This window comes from Salmo trutta, chromosome 31 (genome assembly GCF_901001165.1).
Source record: "Salmo trutta chromosome 31, fSalTru1.1, whole genome shotgun sequence".
Lineage (NCBI taxonomy): Eukaryota > Metazoa > Chordata > Actinopteri > Salmoniformes > Salmonidae > Salmo > Salmo trutta.
This window is the reverse complement of record NC_042987.1, coordinates 33,392,347-33,414,328: the sequence shown is the minus strand read 5'-3', so window position 1 is coordinate 33,414,328 and position 21,982 is coordinate 33,392,347. Positions and strand designations below refer to the sequence as shown.

At 44.0% G+C, this 21,982-nt stretch overlaps 3 protein-coding genes across 3 annotated transcripts; 1 reads left to right on the top strand and 2 right to left on the bottom strand.

The window, feature by feature from the left end:
* Positions 1-1,716: 1,716 nt before the first annotated feature.
* LOC115170041 (protein FAM78B) lies at positions 1,717-5,472 on the bottom strand. Its single transcript, XM_029726275.1, has 3 exons — positions 4,041-5,472; positions 3,361-3,640; positions 1,717-2,636 (listed from the first exon to the last, which is right to left on the bottom strand). The coding sequence occupies exons 1-3, from the start codon at positions 4,373-4,375 to the stop codon at positions 2,394-2,396; spliced, it is 858 nt and encodes a 285-aa protein (XP_029582135.1). The 5' UTR covers positions 4,376-5,472; the 3' UTR covers positions 1,717-2,393.
* Positions 5,473-5,476: 4 nt separating this feature from the next.
* On the top strand, positions 5,477-12,200 carry LOC115170042 (UMP-CMP kinase-like). Its single transcript, XM_029726276.1, has 5 exons — positions 5,477-5,646; positions 9,540-9,686; positions 9,998-10,150; positions 10,346-10,422; positions 12,103-12,200. Exons 3-5 carry the CDS (start codon positions 10,001-10,003, stop codon positions 12,182-12,184), a joined length of 309 nt encoding a protein of 102 aa, XP_029582136.1. The 5' UTR covers positions 5,477-5,646; positions 9,540-9,686; positions 9,998-10,000; the 3' UTR covers positions 12,185-12,200.
* A 3,354-nt stretch (positions 12,201-15,554) lies between these two features.
* LOC115170039 (B-cell lymphoma 6 protein) lies at positions 15,555-21,153 on the bottom strand. The gene is made up of 8 exons (XM_029726274.1): positions 21,081-21,153; positions 19,128-19,299; positions 18,797-19,018; positions 17,635-18,620; positions 17,356-17,523; positions 17,069-17,199; positions 16,852-16,989; positions 15,555-16,594 (listed from the first exon to the last, which is right to left on the bottom strand). The coding sequence occupies exons 1-8, from the start codon at positions 21,109-21,111 to the stop codon at positions 16,451-16,453; spliced, it is 1,992 nt and encodes a 663-aa protein (XP_029582134.1). The 5' UTR covers positions 21,112-21,153; the 3' UTR covers positions 15,555-16,450.
* Between the last annotated feature and the right edge of the window lie 829 nt (positions 21,154-21,982).

The following is a 21,982-nucleotide window of genomic DNA, read 5'->3' as shown; positions in this document are numbered from 1 at the left end:
AAGTTAATTTGTGGAATTTCTTTCCTTAATGCGTTTAAGCCAATCAGTTGTGTTGTGACAAGGTAGGGGGGTATACAGAAGATAGCCCTATTTGGCAAAATACCAAGTCCATATTATGGCAAGAACAACTCAAATAAGCAAAGAGAAATGACAGTCCATCATTACTTTAAGACATGAAGGTCAGTCAATACGGAAAATATCAAGAACTTTGAAAGTTTATTCAAGTGCAGTCACAAAAACCATCAGGCGCTATGATGAAACTGGCTCTCATGAGGACCGCCACAGGAAAGGAAGACCCAGAGTAACAGACACATCTCAACATCAAATGTTCAGAGGAGACTGCGTAAATCAAGCCTTCGTGGTCAAATTGCTGCAAAAAAGCCACTACTAAAGGACACCAATAAGAAGAAGAGACTTGCTTGGGCCAAGAAACACGAGCAGTGGACATTAGATCGGTGAAAATCTGTCTTTTGGTCTGATGAGTCCAAATTTGAGATTTTTGGTTCCAACCGCTGTGTCTTTGTGAGACGCAGAGTAGGTGAACGGATGATCTCTGCATGTGTGGTTCCCACCGTGAAGCATGGAGGAGGAGGTGTGATGGTGTGGGGGTGCTTTGCTGGTGATACTCTCTGTGATTTATTTAGAATTCAAGGCATACTTAACCAGCATGACTACCACAGAATTCAGCAGTGATATGCCATCCCATCTGGTTTGTGCTTAGTGGGACTATAATTTGTTTTTCAACAGGACAAGGACCCCTTACACACCTCCAGGCTGGGTAAGGGCTATTTGACCAATATGGAGAGTAATGGAGTGCTGCATCAGATGACCTGGCCTCCACAATCACCCGACCTCAACCCAATTGAGATGGTTTGGGATGAGTTGGTTTGCAGAGTGAAGGAAAAGCAGCCAACAAGTGCTCAGCATATGTGGTAAATCCTTCAAGAGTGTTGGAAAAGCCTTCGAGGTGAAGCTGGTTGAGAGAATGCCAAGAGTGTGCAAAGCTGTCATCAAGGCTAAGGGTGGCTACTTCAAAGAATCTCAAATATATTTTGATTTGTTTAACACTTTCTTGGTTACTACATGATTCCATATCTGTTATTTCATAGTTTTGATGTCTTCACTATTATTCTACAATGTGGAAAATAGTAAAAATAAAGAAAAACCCTTGCATGATTAAGTGTGTCTAAACTTTTGACTGGTACTTTTTATCTCACTCAACAGTCCCTCTGTGTTTGCATAGTCTTGGAGTGGAGAGAAATTCAGGGATTGTGACATGTAGAGAGGAGAGAGAACGATGGAGTGATGAGAGGGAGAGAAATGGGCAGAAAGATGGGAAGGTGTGGACTGAACCTGGTGAGCAGCATAGATGGAGCATGAATCATGTGACATTGTGTAATATGACAGGGACCCCTCTGAATAAACTCAATACCAGCCCAGACTACTGCCTTAATAGTGTACTGTGGGACTATGGCCCAATCCCAAATAAACCCCTATCCCTTCACCCAAGACACTTTTGAGTAAATCGGAAAGGATTGTAAAGATAAGCAATATGGGTAGGGGCAAGGGTTGGACTTAGACTTGGACATTCATGTTTGTATGTGTAGATACTCAACTGACACCAGAAAACCCACACCTTTAACCTGTCCATGTTCTATGTTTCTATGTGAATGGATAAACATGGCGTATTTCAATAAGACTACAATCAGCCCATTTCTTTGTAGAACTTTATGCCAAGTCGGTGTTCTTAATACAATCTGATTGATCTTAAACTAACAGAAGATTTATATAATATGATTTGACTCATAATTAAATCTAACGATGTGTTCTTAAAATGTTGTATGAGCGTTAAAGGCTGTTATATCCATAATTGGCACTGAGGAGATTTTCCAGCTTGCAGGATTTCATGGCCAATGTTAGAAGTTCCATTCAATATCCTTAATGTGATGAGCTTATATAAAATGGTATTCTTATTCCAGTCAAAGAACGTTTTCTTTCTCATGCAATAAGATCTACAGTAGGATGCAGTTCTGTGTTCAGTCCACCTCAACGAAACTTCGATAGCTCTGTCCAATGGATACAACTCTAATTCAGGACTCTGGCCGTCCAAAAACAGTCCTACTTAATCAAACGCTGATGCAGTGTTGAGCCTGCACCTGAAACCAGTCTAGCTCTGTAGATTTCCGCTGTGCCAATTCCAATGCAGTCCAGTCCAGAGAAAATACCTACAGTTTTTCACTATTTCTTATCATCCATTGAACCCTGACAGTAGTAGGTATGAGTGAAGAGCTGACATCTTGGCAAGATAACTCATAATTTCCCTGCTTTGCGATGGGCCACACTTCCTCATTACCGTGAACCAATCACATCTCTCTTTCTCAGTCTTTTCGACCTTATTTGGGCGGTATGACAACTAGGGGTGCCCCTCTGCGGGGCCTCCACATCAGCACTTGGGCGTCGTTGGCATTGGGTCGTCCCAGGGCGTTGGAGAGGATTGGCTCCTGATAGTTGAGGATGTGGGGCTGCTCCTGGTGAGGACGGCCCACTAGGGAGGCCCTGGAGCCAAGGGGCATGTCAGGGTCCACGGCAATGTCCACCCGCATCCGCCACCGCACCGTCTGCAGCACAATGCGCTCCTGGGAAGTGAAAAAAGTATATTCGTAAAAGTTAACTTGCATCACAGGAGGTTGGTGGCGCCTTAATTCGGGAGAACGGGCTTGTGGTAATGACTGGAGCGGCATCAGTGGAATGGTTTCAAATACATCAAACATGGTTTCCAGGTGTCTGATGCCATTCCATTTGCCCCGTTCAGGCCATTATTATGAGCCGTTCTCCCATCAGCAGCCTGCACTGAGTCTTGTATAGCTACGGTCATGTAATACGCTGCAGCCCAAAGAGCTTTACAGTTAGCACATAGAGAAGTGTTTCCCAATATGTAGCCTACATTGACTACCCCCGGCCCAAGGCTGCACTGGGCTAGGACAGAAATGAACAGTCCTGGGGGTACTCCAGGAACACCATAGAAAACACTAATTTAAAGGCTTGGTTCAGTCCAAAATGTGTTTGTCAGAGGTTTTCAGAACTCAAAGGGATGTTGGGATGAGTCCACATTACACACCATTTGTTGGGTTGATCAAAGTAATTAGATGGTGCTAATCATTCCCACGCATTGAGGAACGTATTGTTGGATCCATACAACTGATTGTGTGGGATGTGGATTTATCTCGAGATTAGACCACTTTAGAGGTTGGGAAACGACGGACAAACTTTGACTTTGAAGTGAACTATACCTTTTAAGATAATGAAACAAAAACTAAACAGAGCAGTTCAAGGAAGTCCATGTTCTGAAGCCGACAGTACCTTGGTGACAGAGTTGATGGCAACCAGCCAGGTGATGAAGCTCTGGTCTCGGGTGATGTGTGACAGCATGGCTGTGTTGCTGTTGCTGATGGGCACTGCCCAGGTCACACTGGGGTAGAAGTTGTCGTTCATGCTGACCGTGAGGCGCGACGGCTTGGACGTGGGGCCCGTGAGGGTGACTGTCTCGGTGGTGTTGCCGTACCAGGGGTAGCTGACCCCGTCCGAGTCGCTGATGGCCTTGACCCGGCCCTCGCGGAGCTCCGGTAACTCCCAGCTGGACCTTTGGTAGTGAACAAAAATATTATATTATTATATCATATCAGGCTACAAAACAGTACAACAGTTTATGATAATGATACATTACAATAGCCTCGCTTAATGGACTATGTTAATAGTAGCCTAGGAAATGTACAATAGCTAGAATTTCACTCATCCAACGCATGACATATAGACAGAACAGCTCACATTATGTGACAGACTGGGTACCAAACCTGGATCGTCTGGCCAAGTGACTCAAGACATTAGCACACTGAACTAAAGCCTATTGTGTGTCTGTGAGAGAGAGAGAGAGAGAGAGAGTGAGAGAGAGAGAGAGAGAGAGTGAGAGAGTGAGTGAGAGTGAGAAAGAGTCAGAGTCAGTCAGATTGAATGATTACTGATGGTGACAGCTCAGAACTTACATGCCAATGTCACCATAAGTATTGTAGAACTCCATTTGAGTACAAGCCTGGATCCAACCCACCACCCAGGTCTCATTGCGGGGCACCGGAGGCATTACGATCCCGGCGGAGGCCCTGAAATATGGTGTCTTATAACGCAGCACTATAGGCGAGTTCTCCTCTATCACCGTTGGGCACTGGTCAATGGAGGCCGATACCTCGTAGACTACAATGTTCTCCCTTCTAATGCGCGGCTTGCAGGCGATGCTCTGGATACAGCCCATGGTGCTGGCAAGTAGCAGAGTAAGCAGAACAAGAGACTGAGGGAGGAGATGATACCTGACCAGTATGTACATCAGTCCCCTCTCGGATTCCAGCGAGCTTGTAAATCAAGATTAATATTTTAATTGCCCATCACTGATGCAGTCAAATGGCTTAAGAAAACGAAATAGATTAATCATTTTGAATATAAACACAGAGCCAACATTCGAAATCAAATCAATACTGCAGTTTGTTTTCAAGCATTTTTTTTCGCGCCAGGAAAATGGACCGTTAAGGACAAGGTAGAAGCGAAGAGTGGGGGAAGGTACACTGATCCGCTCCCCCACCACCTTCCCCCGATATGACTGTTGAGTGCCGCACTGCCCTTGGTGCTTATCCCCAGATACTGCAATTGGACATCCCTCGGGCTGCTGCTTCCTCGCTTCGAGTCCGTCGCCCTCTTCCTTTTCGAGTCCACGCGTCCGGCTGCAGGTCGGTGCCCTTTGATCCTGCTCTTTCTGCTCGGCGTTGTCATGTCAGTGGCGACGGGACAGCAGGCGAGTCAATGAGGGTGTTGGGGTGCCTTTGTTAGGATGGCTTGCATAGCCCTGCTTTTGGTACTGCGCCCTCAAAGAAGATTGTCTTGGTCGGCACAACAAGAAGACTTTGGCTCATATGCTACCCAAACCCGATGACAGTAGGCTAGTTATAGACTAATAGTCTATATGAATCAATGAAACAGCGCGTGTGTCGAGCCAATAACGCTAGGCTATTTCAATGTTTTCTTCTTGCCATTCTTGAGATCAAGGATGAGGGAAGCTCGCATCATGAATGGTGCATTATGAATGATGAGAGAAAGCAGCCAGAGCTGCACAAACGTGCCCGGGACTTCGTGTGATACCCAGCCGCTCAGTTATCCCTTAAATGTGTTGGTGACACGAATCATCCATTTCTATCTCCGTCGACCGATGAACCATCATCCGTCCAACTCCCTCGCTTGGTAGAGCATCATTTAGTCTCGGTCGGTCGCTGTTCAGTTGGGCTAGGTGCTGATGCTGGGAGGAGACAGCGACAACCAGTGAGGGAGAGGCGTCTCCAGACCCCTGCGTAGACATCATATAGTCGTGGTTAACACCCCGGGGACCCTCCTGTGCTGCCATTGGTTGGCATCGTCAACAGTGGGAAGTGGTGTTGGCTTTTGCGGACTTCCCACTGACGTTCATAAACAGCTCTTTCAACCTGTCCTGCCGACTCCCTGATCGGTTGTTGTTTTCGGTGTATGACTTTCCCGTTTATTGAGTAGTTTATCTGCGAAGGTGCGGAGCGTTGGTCGACATGAAGAAGACGCAGGTCGTGTTCGTGCTCGGTGAGACGGCGAGAAAGAGCCATGAAAAGGACCGTGATCATTTGACAGGGCGTTGAATTGTGTTAGGAAAAGAAACCACTAATAGATTTGAGGGGGTCGTGGCAACTTCTGTCGAGTGGAGACCAGCTAAATGTATCAATGTATGTTAGCATAGCCACATATAGAAGAAGGAGCACTTACCAGTATAACTATGCCAGCACCACACTAGCTAAATAACTATGAATAATAATTATATATATTTTTTCCATCATTACACTTTCAACTAGCAAACTAGCTATGGATAAAGGTTCTACCTGAGAGAGGGGTATGGTAGCTGCTATTAATCAGTTCGCCAGGTACTATAACTTCGATAAACAACCAGAAATAATCACAATCTATTGTTTTGGGGTTTTTGTATCAATTAGAACATGTTCATTTGTAGCTTATCTTTCTTAAAAATAAAAAGTTATTTAGCTGGCTAACTCATTGATTCTGTTTTGCAGTTTACCCCTCAGGAATTCAACGTGGGCTATAGTTCACCAACGACAGACAGAGGCTAGCTAGCTTGTTATGTAAAACAGACATGACTTCTATTCTAATCAGTAGCTAGTGTTTTCATGTCTTACTGTTGAGAAACGGATGGAACCGGATGGAATGTGTTTATGGTGGTCGGCTTCTAACTACATACAGAGTAGCCTATGCACGGCTACTGACGTCATGCGGATGTGTAGTGTACATCTTAATCATGTTCAGCTGTCGTGCAATTCACTTCATGTAAAGGTCTTTTTTTTAATCACCTGCTCTACCCCTCCAACCAATGGGGCCCTTGAACAGGGAGGCATGAGAAATCAAGGCAGATGTCTGTCTGGGTGGTGTTTTGCGTCAATAGATAAACTCGAGCAAAGATTTAGTGTCTACTACTGATATTCAGCAGGCCTCCTATGGCTTTCTTCTGTGACAAGTTGTTTCATGTATTTGCCAACTACTTGGATGTGTGTTTTGACATATCAGGGATTGGCATTAAGGGTTGTCCTATTGCCCCGGGCAAGTGACCTGAGCAGTTGTGCAAGTTGAGCCTTCTCTGTGGATGTCCCATTGAGCTGGCAATTCATTTTTCTCTCCTGATAGCAGCCAAAATGCAAATAAATCCATTAGTCAGATCTTTCTGGTTTCTCCCCTGTGTGTAGGTGAAACTAGCTTCTTAAAATTTTCGGGCATGTGATCATAATCTTTTGGCAACCTAAAAGTATTCCTGACGTGTCTTTAAGACCTTAATGTCAATCCCTGCCCTGTATTCATAATTTAGGGCTGTGGCCAAATGAGTTTGAGCAAGCATCCTGTTCCAGCATGAAATAACACCAACCCACGCGTAGTGTCCATTCATTCAGCACAATAAGAGTTAAAGGGCACTAGTGATGCTGACTCGTCTCTCCCTAAACCCCTCCCCTGCTTTCAGTGTCAATGGAGCACAGCAACTCACTGTTGAACAATAACCATCTAGGCATATACCACGTGACTCCTTTATATTTATTCTCTGCTTAGGACATTGTTACTATTGCACTCCTTTTAAAGGATCTACATTACTCCCGGACAATTTCATTCTCATAACCCAATTGATTCCTTAACAAATTAGGCTAGCTAAATTGTTAGGAAGGACGTATCGGGGAGATTTAAGGTGACTAAAGTTCCTATTTAGATTTGAGTGATCAACAGAATTTGAATATATTTGTCCTTTCTGTAATACACATGATTTCTAGTGTTTGTGACACTGAAGGTGTGTGTTGATGGTCACTTGGCTTGACGCTGAATGTTATGGATTATTCTCATATCTGTTGATAGTGGGTGACGCCAAACGGAATGTATAAGGACAGAGAACACTGATTATGCACTGTTGTATTGTGTTGACATTCTGTGAACACTGTGTGATTCTGTAGCAGCTGACAGCATTGCCTTTAGTTTTGACTTCCTACAAGCCTTTAATGAGAAAAACCCTTGAATGAGTAACGTTAGCTGTTGTAAAACTTTTGATCGGTAGTGTATATGCTAATCAGACAGCACCAAATGTTCACCAAATGTTCTGGTGTTTACAGAAGCTAACGTTACTCATTCAAGGGTTTTTCTCATTAAAGGGTGGCTATTTTGAAGAATCTCAAATATAAAATATATTTAGATTTGTTTAACACTTTTTGGTTACTACATGATTCCATATGTGTTATTTTATAGTTTAGATGTCTTCACTATTATTCTACGATGTAGAAATTTGTAAAAAATAAAGAAAAACCCATGAATGAGTAGGCGTTCTAAAACTTTTGACTGGTAGTGTAAATGCCTGTCTTCAAGACGCCGGTGTTTACAGAACATTTGGTGCTGTCTGATTAGTATATAAGGGCCTGTTTCCAAGAGGCAGGTGTTTACAGAACATTTGGTGCTGTCTGATTAGTATATAAGGGCCTGTTTCCAAGAGGCAGGTGTTTACAGAACATTTGGTGCTGTCTGATTTGGATGTAAGGGCCTGTCTCCAAGAGGCAGGTGTTTACAGAACATTTGGTGCTGTCTGATTAGTATATAAGGGCCTGTTTCCAAGAGGCGGGTGTTTACAGAACATTTGGTGCTGTCTGATTTGGACGTAAGGGCCTGTCTCCAAGAGGCAGGTGTTTACAGAACATTTGGTGCTGTCTGATTTGGACGTAAGGGCCTGTCTCCAAGAGGCAGGTGTTTACAGAACATTTGGTGTTGTCTGATTTGGACATAAGGGCCTGTCTCCAAGAGGCAGGTGTTTACAGAACATTTGGTGCTGTCTGATTTGGACATAAGGGCCTGTCTCCAAGAGGCAGGTGTTTACAGAACATTTGGTGCTGTCTGATTTGGACGTAAGGGCCTGTCTCCAAGAGGCAGGTGTTTACAGAACATTTGGTGCTGTCTGATTTGGACATAAGGGCCTGTCTCCAAGAGGCAGGTGTTTACAGAACATTTGGTGCTGTCTGATTTGGACATAAGGGCCTGTCTCCAAGAGGCAGGTGTTTACAGAACATTTGGTGCTGTCTGATTTGGATGTAAGGGCCTGTCTCCAAGAGGCGGGTGTTTACAGAACATTTGGTGCTGTCTGATTTGGACGTAAGGGCCTGTCTCCAAGAGGCAGGTGTTTACAGAACATTTGGTGCTGTCTGATTTGGACGTAAGGGCCTGTCTCCAAGAGGCAGGTGTTTACAGAACATTTGGTGTTGTCTGATTTGGACATAAGGGCCTGTCTCCAAGAGGCAGGTGTTTACAGAACATTTGGTGCTGTCTGATTTGGACATAAGGGCCTGTCTCCAAGAGGCAGGTGTTTACAGAACATTTGGTGCTGTCTGATTTGGATGTAAGGGCCTGTCTCCAAGAGGCGGGTGTTTACAGAACATTTGGTGCTGTCTGATTTGGACGTAAGGGCCTGTCTCCAAGAGGCGGGTGTTTACAGAACATTTGGTGCTGTCTGATTTGGATGTAAGGGCCTGTCTCCAAGAGGCAGGTGTTTACAGAACATTTGGTGCTGTCTGATTTGGATGTAAGGGCCTGTTTCCAAGAGGCAGGTGTTTACAGAACATTTGGTGCTGTCTGATTTGGATGTAAGGGCCTGTCTCCAAGAGGCAGGTGTTTACAGAACATTTGGTGCTGTCTGATTTGGATGTAAGGGCCTGCTCAGAAGAGGCCATTTAGACATTTTCTCTGCTTCTGTGTTGGTTGGACGGTGTCTCCCTGTAGATTGACTTTACCAACGAGTCTCTCCTTTGTGTTCACCTGGACATTCCTATTACAATACAAGTACACACATGTCCCATTGTTCTCCGTAAGCGGTTGAATCAGTAATTATTGTTATTAGAGGAGTGCACTGTGTTGTTTTGGTTAAGGCTGGCATTAACCCTTTGTGCTTTTCCCAGAACTACGGTTACACTCATCTGTCTGCCAGAGACCTGCTGAGGCCTGAACAGAGCCGAGAAGGCTCAGAGTTCGGACAGCTCATCGATAACCACATTAAGGATGGCAAGATAGTCCCCTTCGAGATCACCATTAAATTACTCAAGAAGGTATGCCCCAACTCCAGGTACCTATGACTACAGGGTTTGTGTTAACTGTTGACGTTCAGTAAGCTGGCAGTTAACATTAGTATTAGCTTAGGTAATATGGAGTAGCACTATACAGTCATTTTGGTCTGAGTACTGAAATAGTCTCTGTCATTGCTCCATAGGCTGAATTAATCCTTGCTTCACCCTTAAAGGGATAGTTCACCCAGTGAGGTCTACAGGTGGTGTGTAATAAATACGTTTCAGATATAAAAATGTCTGACTTCGATTTGGAGAAGAATATCCCTTTAACTTTCAATTTCCTTTGTCCTCAGGCCATGGAGGAGACCAGGAAGTTAGACGAGAAGAAGATCCACTTCCTCATCGACGGCTTCCCCCGAAATGAGGAAAACCTCCAGGGGTGGACCACCATCATGGATGGGGAGGCTGATGTCAAATTTGTGCTTTTCTTCGACTTTAGCAATGAGGTAATAATACGGCTTTGGGGGCAAGGATCTCCAAGAGGAAGGGGAGGGGACGAACAGGGAGGGGCAACATATCACATATGACACATTTGGAGTACGACTTTTATTTCTGAAACTTGCCTCCGAGTGTGAATGTCTTTATTGCTTGGCTGACAGTGTAATCTTTATCCTGAGAGCTCTGTTTTTGTTTGTCTACAGGTCTGTATCAACAGATGTATAGAAAGAGGGAAGAGCAGCGGGCTCACCGATGACAACAGAGCGAGCCTGGAGAAAAGGTAGCGCCCAAACAATCAAATCAAATTGTATTGGTCACATACACATGGTTAGCAAATGTTAATGCGAGTGTAGCGAAATGCTTGTGCCTCTAGTTCCGACCATGCAGTAATATCTAGCAAGTAATCTAACAATTTCACAACAACTACCTTATACACACAAGTGTAAAGGAATGAATAAGAATATGTACATACAAATATATGAATGCGTGATGGCCGAATGGCATAGGCAAGATGCAGTAGATGGTATAGAGTACAGTATATACATATGAGATGAGTAATGTAGGGTATGTAAACATTATATAAAGTGGCATTGTTTAAAGTGGCTAGTGATAGATACATTTATTACATCAAATGTTCCATTATTAAAGTGATTATTAAAGTTATTAAAGAGTTTAGTCAGTATGTTGGCAGCAGCCTCTGTTAGTGATGGCTGTTTAACAGTCTGATGGCCTTGAGATAGAAGCTGTTTTTCAGTCTCTCAGTCCCAGCTTTGATGCACCTGTACTGACATCGCCTTCTGGATGTTAGCGGGGTGAACAGGCAGTGGCTCAGGTGGCTGTTGTCCTTGATGATCTTTTTGGCCTTCAAGGGACATCGGGTGGTGTAGGTGTCCTGGAGGGCAGGTAGGTTGCCCCCGGTGATGCGTTGTGCAGACGTCACTACCCTCTGGAGAGCCTTACGGTTGTGGGCGGAGCAGCTGCCGTACCAGGCGGTGATACAGCCCGACAGGATGCTCTCGATTGTGTATCTGTAAATGTTTGTGAGTGTTTTTGGTGACAAGCCGAATTTCTTCAGCCTCCTGAGGTTGAAGAGGCGCTGCTGCGCCTTCTTCACCACGCTGTCTGTGTGGGTGGACCATTTCAGTTTGTCCGTGATGTGTACGCCGAGGAACTTAAAACTCTCCACTACTGTCCCATCACTGTAGATAGGGGGCTGCTCCCTCTGCTGTTTTCTGAAGTCCACGATCATCTCTTTTGTTTTGTTGACATTGAGTGTGAGGTTATTTTCCCGACACCACACTCCGAGGGTCCTCACCTCCTCCCTGTAGGCCGTCTCGTCGTTGTTGGTAATCAAGCTTACCACTGTAGTGTCGTCTGCAAACTTGATGATTGAGTTGGAGGCGTGCATGGCCACGCAGTCGTGGGTGAACAGGGAGTACAGGAGAGGGCTGAGAACGCACCCTTGTGGGGCCCCAGTGTTGAGGATCAGCGGGGTGGAGATGTTGTTACCTACCCTCACCCCCTGGGGGCGGCCCGTCAGGAAGTCCAGGACCCAGTTGCACAGGGCGGGGTCGAGACCCAGGGTCTCGAGCTTAATGACGAGTTTGGAGGGTACTATGGTGTTAAATGCTGAGCTGTAGTCGATGAACAGCATTCTTACATAGGTATTCTTCTTGTTCAGATGGGGTAGGGCAGTGTGATTGCGATTGCGTCGTCTGTGGACCTATTGGGTCGGTAAGCAAATTGGAGTGGGTCTAGGGTGTCAGGTAGGGTGGAGGTGATTATGGCCCTTGACTAGTCTCTCAAACCACTTCATGATGACGGAAGTGAGTGCTACGGGGCGGTAGTCATTTAGCTCAGTTACCTTAGCTTTCCTGGGAACAAGAACAATGGTGGTCCTCTTGAAGCGTGTGGGAACAGCAGACTGGGATAAGGATTGATTGAATTTCCTCCCCTGAAGGATCCACGCCCCGTCATCTCACTGTATGAGAAACAGGGCAAGGTGCGCACTGTGGATGCCTCGTGCGGTGTGGACAAGGTAAGCAATAGGAGTATTCAGCACTGCGTCATTGCAGTCACACATTATGGGCATTTGGAACACACTCAGTAGTACACACTCCGTAGTACACACTCAGTAGTATACACTCATTCACTATGATCTTACAATTCAGTATGAATTCCCTCAATCTGAGCTGTTTCTTTCCCTATTGGTTGTCTCTCTGTTCCCTTGGACCCTCCGGAGGGCAATCACACACTTCTGCCCAGGCGATTGCACATGTACAAAAACACAAACATGAATCTGGTTTTCTCCAATGCATCTCTTTCTCTCCCTCTGTTTCAGGTGTTTGCCAATGTCAAAACCATCCTGGACAAGGAGATTTGAAATTCCGCACACTGCCAACAACTACCATTCACAGCTACTTTTAGTTGCAGCAACAATATACTTACTTTATTTCCATTCATTACTTTTTACACTTATCATTTTTTGGGGGGGCCTATTTTTTTTGTCAATGTCAAGTGTGTGTGTGTGTGTGTGTGTGTGTGTGTGTGTGTGTGTGTGTGTGTGTGTGTGTGTGTGTGTGTGTGTGTGTGTGTTAGAGTGAATGAGGTAGGTAGTAAGATGCTCTGCTGAAAAACCTTACATGAACCCTCTGAGGGGGTTCACTATGATAGTAGTACACCGACTGACAGGTCTGTCATTTTAGTCGGGGGTCTTTGTATACGGACAAGACTATTAGAATTTCTCTGCTCTGCGAGGTGCTTGTTTTTCTTGTCAAGCAGAGGCATAAACAGTACAGTATGTTAACAAAATGACATTTTCTGTGATAAAATCGCTGTACATCATTGTCAGTGATAACCTGGACAAGCACATGCTTTTTTCACAGACCAACCACTTCTCTGGACTAGATCGAGAAGGATTATAAAGGACAGACCAACCACTTCTCTGGACTAGATCGAGAAGGATTATAAAGGACAGACCAACCACTTCTCTGGACTAGATAGAGAAGGATTATAAAGGACAGACCAACCACTTCTCTGGACTAGATAGAGAAGGATTATAAAGGACAGACCAACCACTTCTCTGGACTAGATAGAGAAGGATTATAAAGGACAGACCAACCACTTCTCTGGACTAGATAGAGAAGGATTATGAAGGACAGACCAACCACTTCTCTGGACTAGATAGAGAAGGATTATGAAGGACAGACCGAGGGGGAAAGAGAGAGCATCTCTGCTAAATCAATTTAGATAAACAATGTTGTCTTATTGGCTTCCCCTGTATACTAATAAAACATAGAAAACACCTGTCTCATGTTGAAAGAAATATGAACTAAGGTAATCGAGAAACAAGCAACCTTGATTGCAGTAGTACAAATTTGTGGATTAAACTGGCATGACTACGATAGTTGGTTCCAGCACATACGGTGTTGGACTAGTTCGAAATTTAAACTGGGCTTAGTCCTAAATTTAAACTGTTTATCTGTGAGTGTGCATCACTGCACATGAAAGATTATTTGGTGTTCTCCAGAATGCTGAAATACTGAGTGTCTTTGTGGTCCCATGTAGGGTGACTGAAAATGTCAAGTCTAATAGATACCTGGTTCTCCATGATCACTTGGCTCTGGCTTTATGCGTCACTACAAAAGTGCACAAAGATCAGCTCTCGACTGAAGTTTTTGTTGTGTTTTATTTGTTTAATCATTGATTACACAACAAAGGAAAAAAGTACCCGTTTTGTTGAATCTGAGTATGTTACCATGTAAAGTGGGAGAAAAAGTTAATGACAGACAAACCAAATATACCTCCCTCTCGTGTCTGTCTGTTTGTACTTCATTTTTCTTTGACAGGTGAATACTTACTGACGGACCCACTCAAACGGATAATTCCACACTCACAGACAGAAGATCACACTATCTCAAGGCTATATCAGTGTCTCTCAACTGTTTGCTGGCGGTCCCTGAGACTCTAATTTGGTCAGTTCTACAGTGCTCTTTAATGTAAGCGGTTCCTGAGGAGAAAAGACCATAGCTTGCTGATCCCTGACACGAAAGAGACCATAGCTTTTAAGTCCCTGGTACAAAAAAGGTTTGACAAAGTCTTCCTGGAACAATAGAATTCTTCCTCACTGACATTTTGATATCTGTAACGATATTTACGATCTATTTATTTTGTTTCCGCCACAAGCCTTAAACGGTTATTGTGCTGTAAGTGAAAAACTTTGCCATACAGACCAAACTCATGTCACAGAAATCATTCAACATTGTTTACATTCCTTATTATTTCATCATGTGTTATAGTTTAATCTGATGAGAATTTCATTATGCAATTAAATATATAAACAGCCAGCAGAGTAAGTATTACGTAGCAATGGGCAGTTACACTGTACCTACCCATGTAACTCTACATTGTAGACACTGGTCTGTACAGATAGGAATCACTCCCATGTCAGTCAACCAATAAGCCAGCAGAGGGCAGACTGACATTACTATTGATTGGCTTGTGTTGAGAAATGCCACGTCACCATTCTTACTTTATTAGTTATTTTAGTTTTTCATGTAAATTTCCACTTTTAAAGTGTCACATTCACATACTATTCAGTGAATTAATTCATTGAATTACGTATTGTGATTCCTTGGCTCTCTTGGTACTCACAAACATGTCATTATTTTTGCTTTTTCAACTGTGTGGCCAAATATGAACAGAATCTATCCAAACGAACTTTATTGGCCAAAATGAAAGCAGTGTTGTCTATCTGTAAATGATCAAGGAGGAACCCCCCCCCCCCCCCCCCCCCACCACAGGGATGCTGGCCCATGTTGGCTCCAATGCTTCTCACAGCTGTGTCAAGTTGGCTGGATGTCCTTTGGGTGGTGGACCATTCTTGATACACACGGGAAACTGTTGAGCATGAAAAACCCAGTAGCGTTGCAGTTCTTGACACAATCCAGTGCGCCTGGCACCTGCTACCATATCCTGTTCAAAGTCACTTCAATTTCTGTCTTGCCTATTCCCTCTCTGAATAGCACACACACAAATGTCTCAAGGCTTAAAAATTCTTCTTTAACCTGTCTCCTCCCCTTCATCTACACTGATTGAAGTCGATTTAACAAGTGATATAAATCAGGGATCGTAGCTTTCGCCTGGATTCACTTGGTCAGTTATGGAAAGAGCAGGTGTCCTGAATGTTGTCTACACTCAGTGTGTCATTCTATCTCATACTGTGGTTAATCCTCTGGGGAAGTTGATGGTATTGTATTGTCACCTGATACCTTTGAGTGTCTCATTCTATGGTAGATGCAAACTGACACTGACTATAAGGCCATGATATGATTATGGGATAGAAGATAGTAATTTATAATCCGTGATGTTATGCGCATTTTCACATTGACAAATGATACCAAGAGACAAATGTATGCTTCCATAATACATTCCTTTATATTTCACATAAAGCTCTGCAGTTTACAAAGTCAAATGTTGATAACATTCCTGAGGACTTGTAGCTTGAGACCTGGTGTACTTACAGCTTGTGGGCTTGAGACAAAAAGCGGACAAAACAAATACAGTACAAAGTGCTGACGTGGGACATTGCGCTAATGAACAGAAAATCTGACAACTCAGTGTAAAGCACCTTGAATACATTGCGTATGCGTGTATCCGTGTCGGATAATATATTATTTTGACCAAACAACAGATTCAATGACAAACTTTCACTAGGTAGAAAGACATAAAAAGCGTCTGTACCTTAGTAATGCAGACATATACTCTGCCAGCAGAGGGAAATCTGGGTAGGTAGTATATATTCACAATAATAACATGAGAAACTACAAAGAACTGGGTAATATATTACGTAATGTCCAGCTGAACATGCCCCCATATACTATCTATAACAGAACTGTACCAAATGTAACAGTGTTTCTCAATCTGAATGAAAATGTGTCGTACAGTTTTCTAGAAGACGACTGTCCTTCAACTGAAAACATTCAGGAAAAAAGTCATACTTAACTGAAAACATTATTACCCGATAAGAATTCATATTACAAAATTCTAATTTTCAAAATGTATATTCCAATGCAGTAAATTTAACACGTTTTTAAAACACATTAACATTTATACACAGTACATACTAGATTTATATACAAACATCCATAAAAGGGCTATAAACTATATGAAATATTCACATTTGGAGGAAACCTGTCTGCCAGTGCCAACAAACACAACAATCACCGACAGCGTGGTACTATGACAACGTGTTCCTAAAACAACCTAAAAATTGCCAGCAAATCGCACTCCATCGTCCCAGTGTCCATTTAGCAGGCCTTGGCCAAGCCAACGAGCATGTCCGTGTTCGCCCGGCAGTACTGAGCCTTGGTGTTGGTGACCGCGCCGTGCTTCTGACGGAGATGCAGCCTCAACTGGCTCTTGTGGCGAAAGTGAAGGTCACATTTCTCGCACTGAGGAAGTAAAAAGAACAAACGCAATGAGTCACTAATTGAATCAAACTGCCTCTCAATGGGTTCATTCATACATTAAACGCAGGATTAGCAGGAGGACAAAGGCTATAGCCACTATGCATTTAAGCTGAGGCCCTGGGTACTCCGTTTAGGCTATTGATAGGCAGTCACAGGAAGCCAGGAATGGGATTAGAGGAAGCAGTCCAAATGAATCAGATACACACTGGGCCATGTGAAGGGAAAGACAAGGCGTTTACGTGGTAGGGCTTTTCTCCAGTGTGGATCCGTAAGTGGCTCTTGAGTGTCTGAAGATGGCGGAAGTGCGTCCCACAGATCTCACAGGGATACGGCTTCTCCCCCGTATGGATCAGCACGTGGGCCCGGAGGTGAGCTACCTAGAAACCAAATACAGAATTATATATGAATGATATTTGTCCTTCATGAGTGAATGCCAGCTCATAGCGGTTTCCTCACCTGTACGAAGCAAGCGCCACACGTTTCACACTTGTACGGCTTCTCTCCCGAGTGGATGCGGGTGTGGGTCTTGAGGTTGGCCGGCCGGTTGAACTGAGCGCCGCAGATGTTACAGCGGTATGGTTTCTCTCCTGGAATACAAGAGGCATAAACAAACCATGACCCTGATGCCACACAGAACCCTGCAAATACACTGTTCTTAGTCATACGGATCCCACGTCTGACAACACAATGACCTTATTAGTTTGACAGGACAGATATGAGTTAAGATGTAACAGAAGTCTTACCAGTGTGGACAGTCTTGTGGCTGGCGAGGTTCCCTTTGTAACGGAATGCAGCCTGGCATCGGTCACACTTGTATGGCTTATCAGCATGGACCTGGAGCATGTGGCCTTTCAGGGAGTCCGCCTCCGCAAACTTTGCGTCGCACTCGTTGCAGAAGTAGTAACCATTCTCTGCAATGGAAACGTTGAGATTTAGTCCATGAAAAGTGTAACAGCATGAATGTAACTATACTGTGTCAATGTTTATTGCATCGGCCCCACTCATTGAAACACACTACTCACCACCGCTTGAGTCGGAGTACTCAGAGTGCAGCTCATTGGTGTCCTCCCCCGTGTAGGACCCAGGGGAGCGGGAACACACCTCCAGGTGCTGAGGGGCATCCGTACCACAGGAGGAGCATCTCTGCTGGCTAATGCTGCGATGGCTGGCCTGTGGCACAAGGATCTCTTCCCAATGCTCGTTGACCATCTCTCCAGTCTGGAGCTCTTCAACGGGTCCCTCTGATCCACTGGTTCTGTAGCGGCCCTGTGGAGGGGAGCAGTCCCCAGCCTCAACACTCCCTACCTGGGACTCTTCCTCCTTCTCCCCAGAGGTCTGGTTCATAACGATAAACTTGTACTTCTTCCAGTTGCGGGCCTTGGGCTCCTGGGAGCAGCCGGATGGCTGGGTCAGGGCCGGGGCTGCGTTCCTGCTGCAGCCACTGGACTCAGTGGGGGAGTTGGGTTGGCAGTCAGAACGGAGAGGGCTCTGAGGACTGCAGATCACCCCTTTGGTGCAGCCTGGGGACAGGCTGAGGGAGCTGGGCTGTGGGTGCTGGTTCCTGTCCTCCTCCATGGGGGAGGCCCCTCTGTGTTCAGGCCCCTGGAGGCCCCCAAGTGGCCCCGGCTGACGGCTGGAGCAGGGGAGAGGGCAGATGGTAACTGATGAGGAGTCGGATGACAAAGGGTGGTGGATGATGGTGGTCTCTGTGCGATTCACGGTAGAGCAGAGTTTCTGAGAGATGGCGCCCCCTTTGGGAATGTCACTGACATTGCAGGCATCTGACATTTTTCTGATGGGGATGTGTTTTCCGTGGACGTGGTGGGAGCTACCTGAAGCATTGATACCACTGAATACACTGGGGCAGTAGCTCCTCCAGTCTCTGAGGGGAGATATGGATGTGTGGCTGGGGGCCACCCTATCCAGAACCCTGAAAGCAGGGAGGTCCTGAGAGAGATGCATCGGGCTGGCCAGTACCTCCTCTCTCTGCAGACTCAGAGACTGCTCTCTAAAAGGGCAGGAAGTAAGGAACAGCAACCATTTAGTTCCAAACTGATACTATTCAGATGTGAATAAGAAAATAGGGCCTGGAAATATTCCCAGAACTGACCAGGAAAGGTTCCAGGCACTAGTAGGCTACAGACCAAGTATAAATAGATGAGCAATTATGCATTTTTTCAATACCTGGACTTGATGAACCTGCGACAGGTGTCCACCACATGTTCCATCTGGAGGTAGGAGGCTGTGTTCATGGTAACCAGAACCAGGCTGTCCTTCAGGGTCAGAGTGGAGGTGTACATGAAGTCCAGCAGGATGGCAAAACCATCAGGGTCAACTTTGGGGTCCAGGCTGATGGCACTCAGGTTGCTCTTCAGGGGGTCCGTGAATATGGAGTAAAAAAGTCCACTATCAAAATAAAAAATAAAAAATGATTATGCCCCTTCTCTCACAATGACAATCCTATAGCACAAGGAGGATGATTGGCCTAAAAACTGGTAGTTGGTCTTGAACGTACCTGCAGGCCACGAGGACCGTCTTGTGAGCGCAGAAGTGCTGACCGTCAATCTGGATAGTGACATCCGTCAGGATATTTCTACTGCGGAGGCGGTTGAAGTTGAGCAGAACATCACCGGCATGGCGGGTAAATTGAATGCAGCCATCTGCCAATGAGGCCATGGTGTCAGAATCTGAGGAAACATGGGAAATACCTTGTAAAATATAGACAATCTGCCAAACACAGATTGTGAGAGTTGCAGGATGATATTAACATAAAGTAAGCAAAGCTGTTCCTTTTGATTTTATTTAAATATGTAATATTCTATGAGGACATAGCACTATCATTCTATTCCCATTGAAGTTGGCAGGTCAGAAATATTTCCTCAATAGGTGGCGCCATTTCAAAGTCCAACAAAGTAAAAATAATTTGGGGAAAGTGGACCACGTTTCTGCGAGTGAGGCTACAGACTGATATTACTAACCATGTCAACTATAGGGTATAGGCATTGAACTGATGTTCATAACATAGTGACAAGCCATGATTGTTGTGGCCAGTGGGAAAGTAGACTTGTATAGGCTACAGTGAACAAGTTAGGCTATTTGTTGGTGCACATAGCAGGTTACATATTGCTATTAGACCTACCAAAAACAATATGCTTAAAAATAAAATATTTGTACTTTTATAAATTGTGAGTTTTACTCTACTGCAAATGTTTTACTATAGGTTACATTACTTAGAAACAGTTTGTGAAAAACACGTTTAAAACCAATTTCATCCATTAATAGCCCGTAATAACATCTGCTATACACGTGTATGTAACCAATCAAATTTGATTGGTATTCGGTTATGACCGATTTGCTTTTGGCATATGTCCAAGCCCACGAATACAGACGGCACCTCAAGAGGAGCCCGAGTTTCGCGCTTGGAACGTGTCTCGCATTGAGTACATTCCGTCTTGGGTGCGCACAGATTAGGTTGCTTCTAAATAGGTTTCCTGCTTTTCGATAGGTCTAGAAGTGGAAAGCCACCTTGTTTAACCCCATGACATTTCACACTGGGTAGACCCAATTTATTTTTACCTTGAAAAGAGAACAAAAAAATGGAATATGGCAAAGTAGACCTATGCGTAAAATAGGGTGTAGGATTTTAGGAGTTTCAAATGCATGTGCACATAGGCCTACACAGAGGCTCCCTATAAGTTTAGTACAAAATTAGTAGGCAGTTATTGATAATAACGTCCCATAAAAACAGATCAAGAATGTACATTTGCGTCAACATATTGTTAGACTGTTTCTGACTCACTACCGATCGTTACGGTTTTCGACAGTTTAGCGGTCGAAATCTAACAGCGAAGTGAAACCCCCATAAGAGAGGATAACAGTGCGCAAAGCTGAAAAGTAGTACGCAGTGATCTAACCAGACTGGCTCGCCCTGTTGCGCTACTTTTCTTGCTATTCGTTTACTGATATTTAACGACTATTACAGATAAATACTTTTTGAGAATATTAAATTAATACTACCCGGAAAAATGACTTTGATTAACTATGTAACACAAATGTAATCTCTCTGTACAGTAGGATAGGCTATAAACCAACTGCACATCAATACTAATATATTATCTCGCGATAATATCTATATATTCGATAAACCAACATGATCAAAAGGTGAGAGCATAGGCAATGAACATATATATAGTTTCGCAATGAAAGACGAACTTCCGAGTAAATTTCTCACATACATGCTGCTCAAGCAGAGCAGATACTAAACTACCTGACCATGCATCAAGCATAAACATCAGCAAGAAGTCTAGTAACTGCAGTCTAAGAAACCCCACTGTTCACAAAACGAAAGAACACAAAAGTATCTTTAAGTTTTTAAATTTGATCAATGAAGCCAATGCGCCACAACGCATGTCTACCACTACAAGTAACTTCTGGTATAATACTGTCAAATAATGGGGGAAAAAATCACCTTGTAAAACTTTCCTGGAAACTTCGTGCATCACCAGTTCTGAGAATGCTGTTCTAAGAAACTCAAGGGCTTAATTCTCGGAATTCTACCAGAGGGCCATACCATTTCCAAAACAGTGAGGATGGTACACGATGTTGTTGATTTTGTTTTATCGTCATTACAGGAAATATATTTGGATATTCAATTTACAAAGTAAATTACACATACTATACTACTGATTCAGATTCGAAAATAAACGGTGATATGGATTTGAACTATGACAATTATTTTATTCTTGCTCTAGTCTCCCTCTAAAGTGGAACTGTCGAAATTCAAGGTCACCTGACCATTATGTAGACCTCGAAGAATTTGAGCTCGTACACGAGGCTTGACACGAGCACGGCCTGCGCATGAGCATTTGATCTATAAATCAGGCGATAGGTGGCTTGTAGTTAAACACTTGTTTTTACTTTTACGGGTAATCCTACCACTAATAATTATGGCCGAACATCGTTAGACCTGACTTTGTTGACTTCGTCACGTTCAGCTATCGACCTGGGATTTTAACATTTTTTTCCGTGTGCTTTTGTGTGAAAGTGCGAGTGATTATATTAATTTTTGTATTTTGGGGGACTCAATAATGAACGTTATAATCGTTGATGGTTGCACACGCTAGACTTTGGAAATAGCAAAGCACCACAGTGGCAGACAATGTCAAACGTTGTAAGTTAATTGGACTCTGTGTTTATAGTAATAGTTAATAGTAAGCACAGCCAAAAATCTGTTGTGAAGAATTGCCTTTACAGAAATCTCCACCTAAAGGCGTGCGTAAAAATCTTGCGCAAGAGCTCCAACGGCAGCAATGGTTTATGGGCTATAGTAATGCGCACGGCTCTGTGTGATTTATCTATTTATTCAATTGT

Coding starts and splice junctions, on each gene's coding strand:
- LOC115170041 (XM_029726275.1), bottom strand. CDS start 4,375: ATGTACATACTGGTCAGGTATCATCTCCTCCCTCAGTCTCTTGTTCTG. Junction 3,641..4,040: donor ACTTATGGTGACATTGGCAT/GTAAGTTCTGAG, acceptor TCACTACCAAAG/GTCCAGCTGGGAGTTACCGG. Junction 2,637..3,360: donor CCATCAACTCTGTCACCAAG/GTACTGTCGGCT, acceptor TTCACTTCCCAG/GAGCGCATTGTGCTGCAGAC.
- LOC115170042 (XM_029726276.1), top strand. CDS start 10,001: ATGGAGGAGACCAGGAAGTTAGACGAGAAGAAGATCCACTTCCTCATC. Junction 10,151..10,345: donor TCTTCGACTTTAGCAATGAG/GTAATAATACGG, acceptor GTTTGTCTACAG/GTCTGTATCAACAGATGTAT. Junction 10,423..12,102: donor AGAGCGAGCCTGGAGAAAAG/GTAGCGCCCAAA, acceptor CCTCCCCTGAAG/GATCCACGCCCCGTCATCTC.
- LOC115170039 (XM_029726274.1), bottom strand. CDS start 21,111: ATGCACGAAGTTTCCAGGAAAGTTTTACAAG. Junction 17,524..17,634: donor GTACTCCGACTCAAGCGGTG/GTGAGTAGTGTG, acceptor TTTCCATTGCAG/AGAATGGTTACTACTTCTGC. Junction 17,200..17,355: donor CCACAAGACTGTCCACACTG/GTAAGACTTCTG, acceptor CTTGTATTCCAG/GAGAGAAACCATACCGCTGT.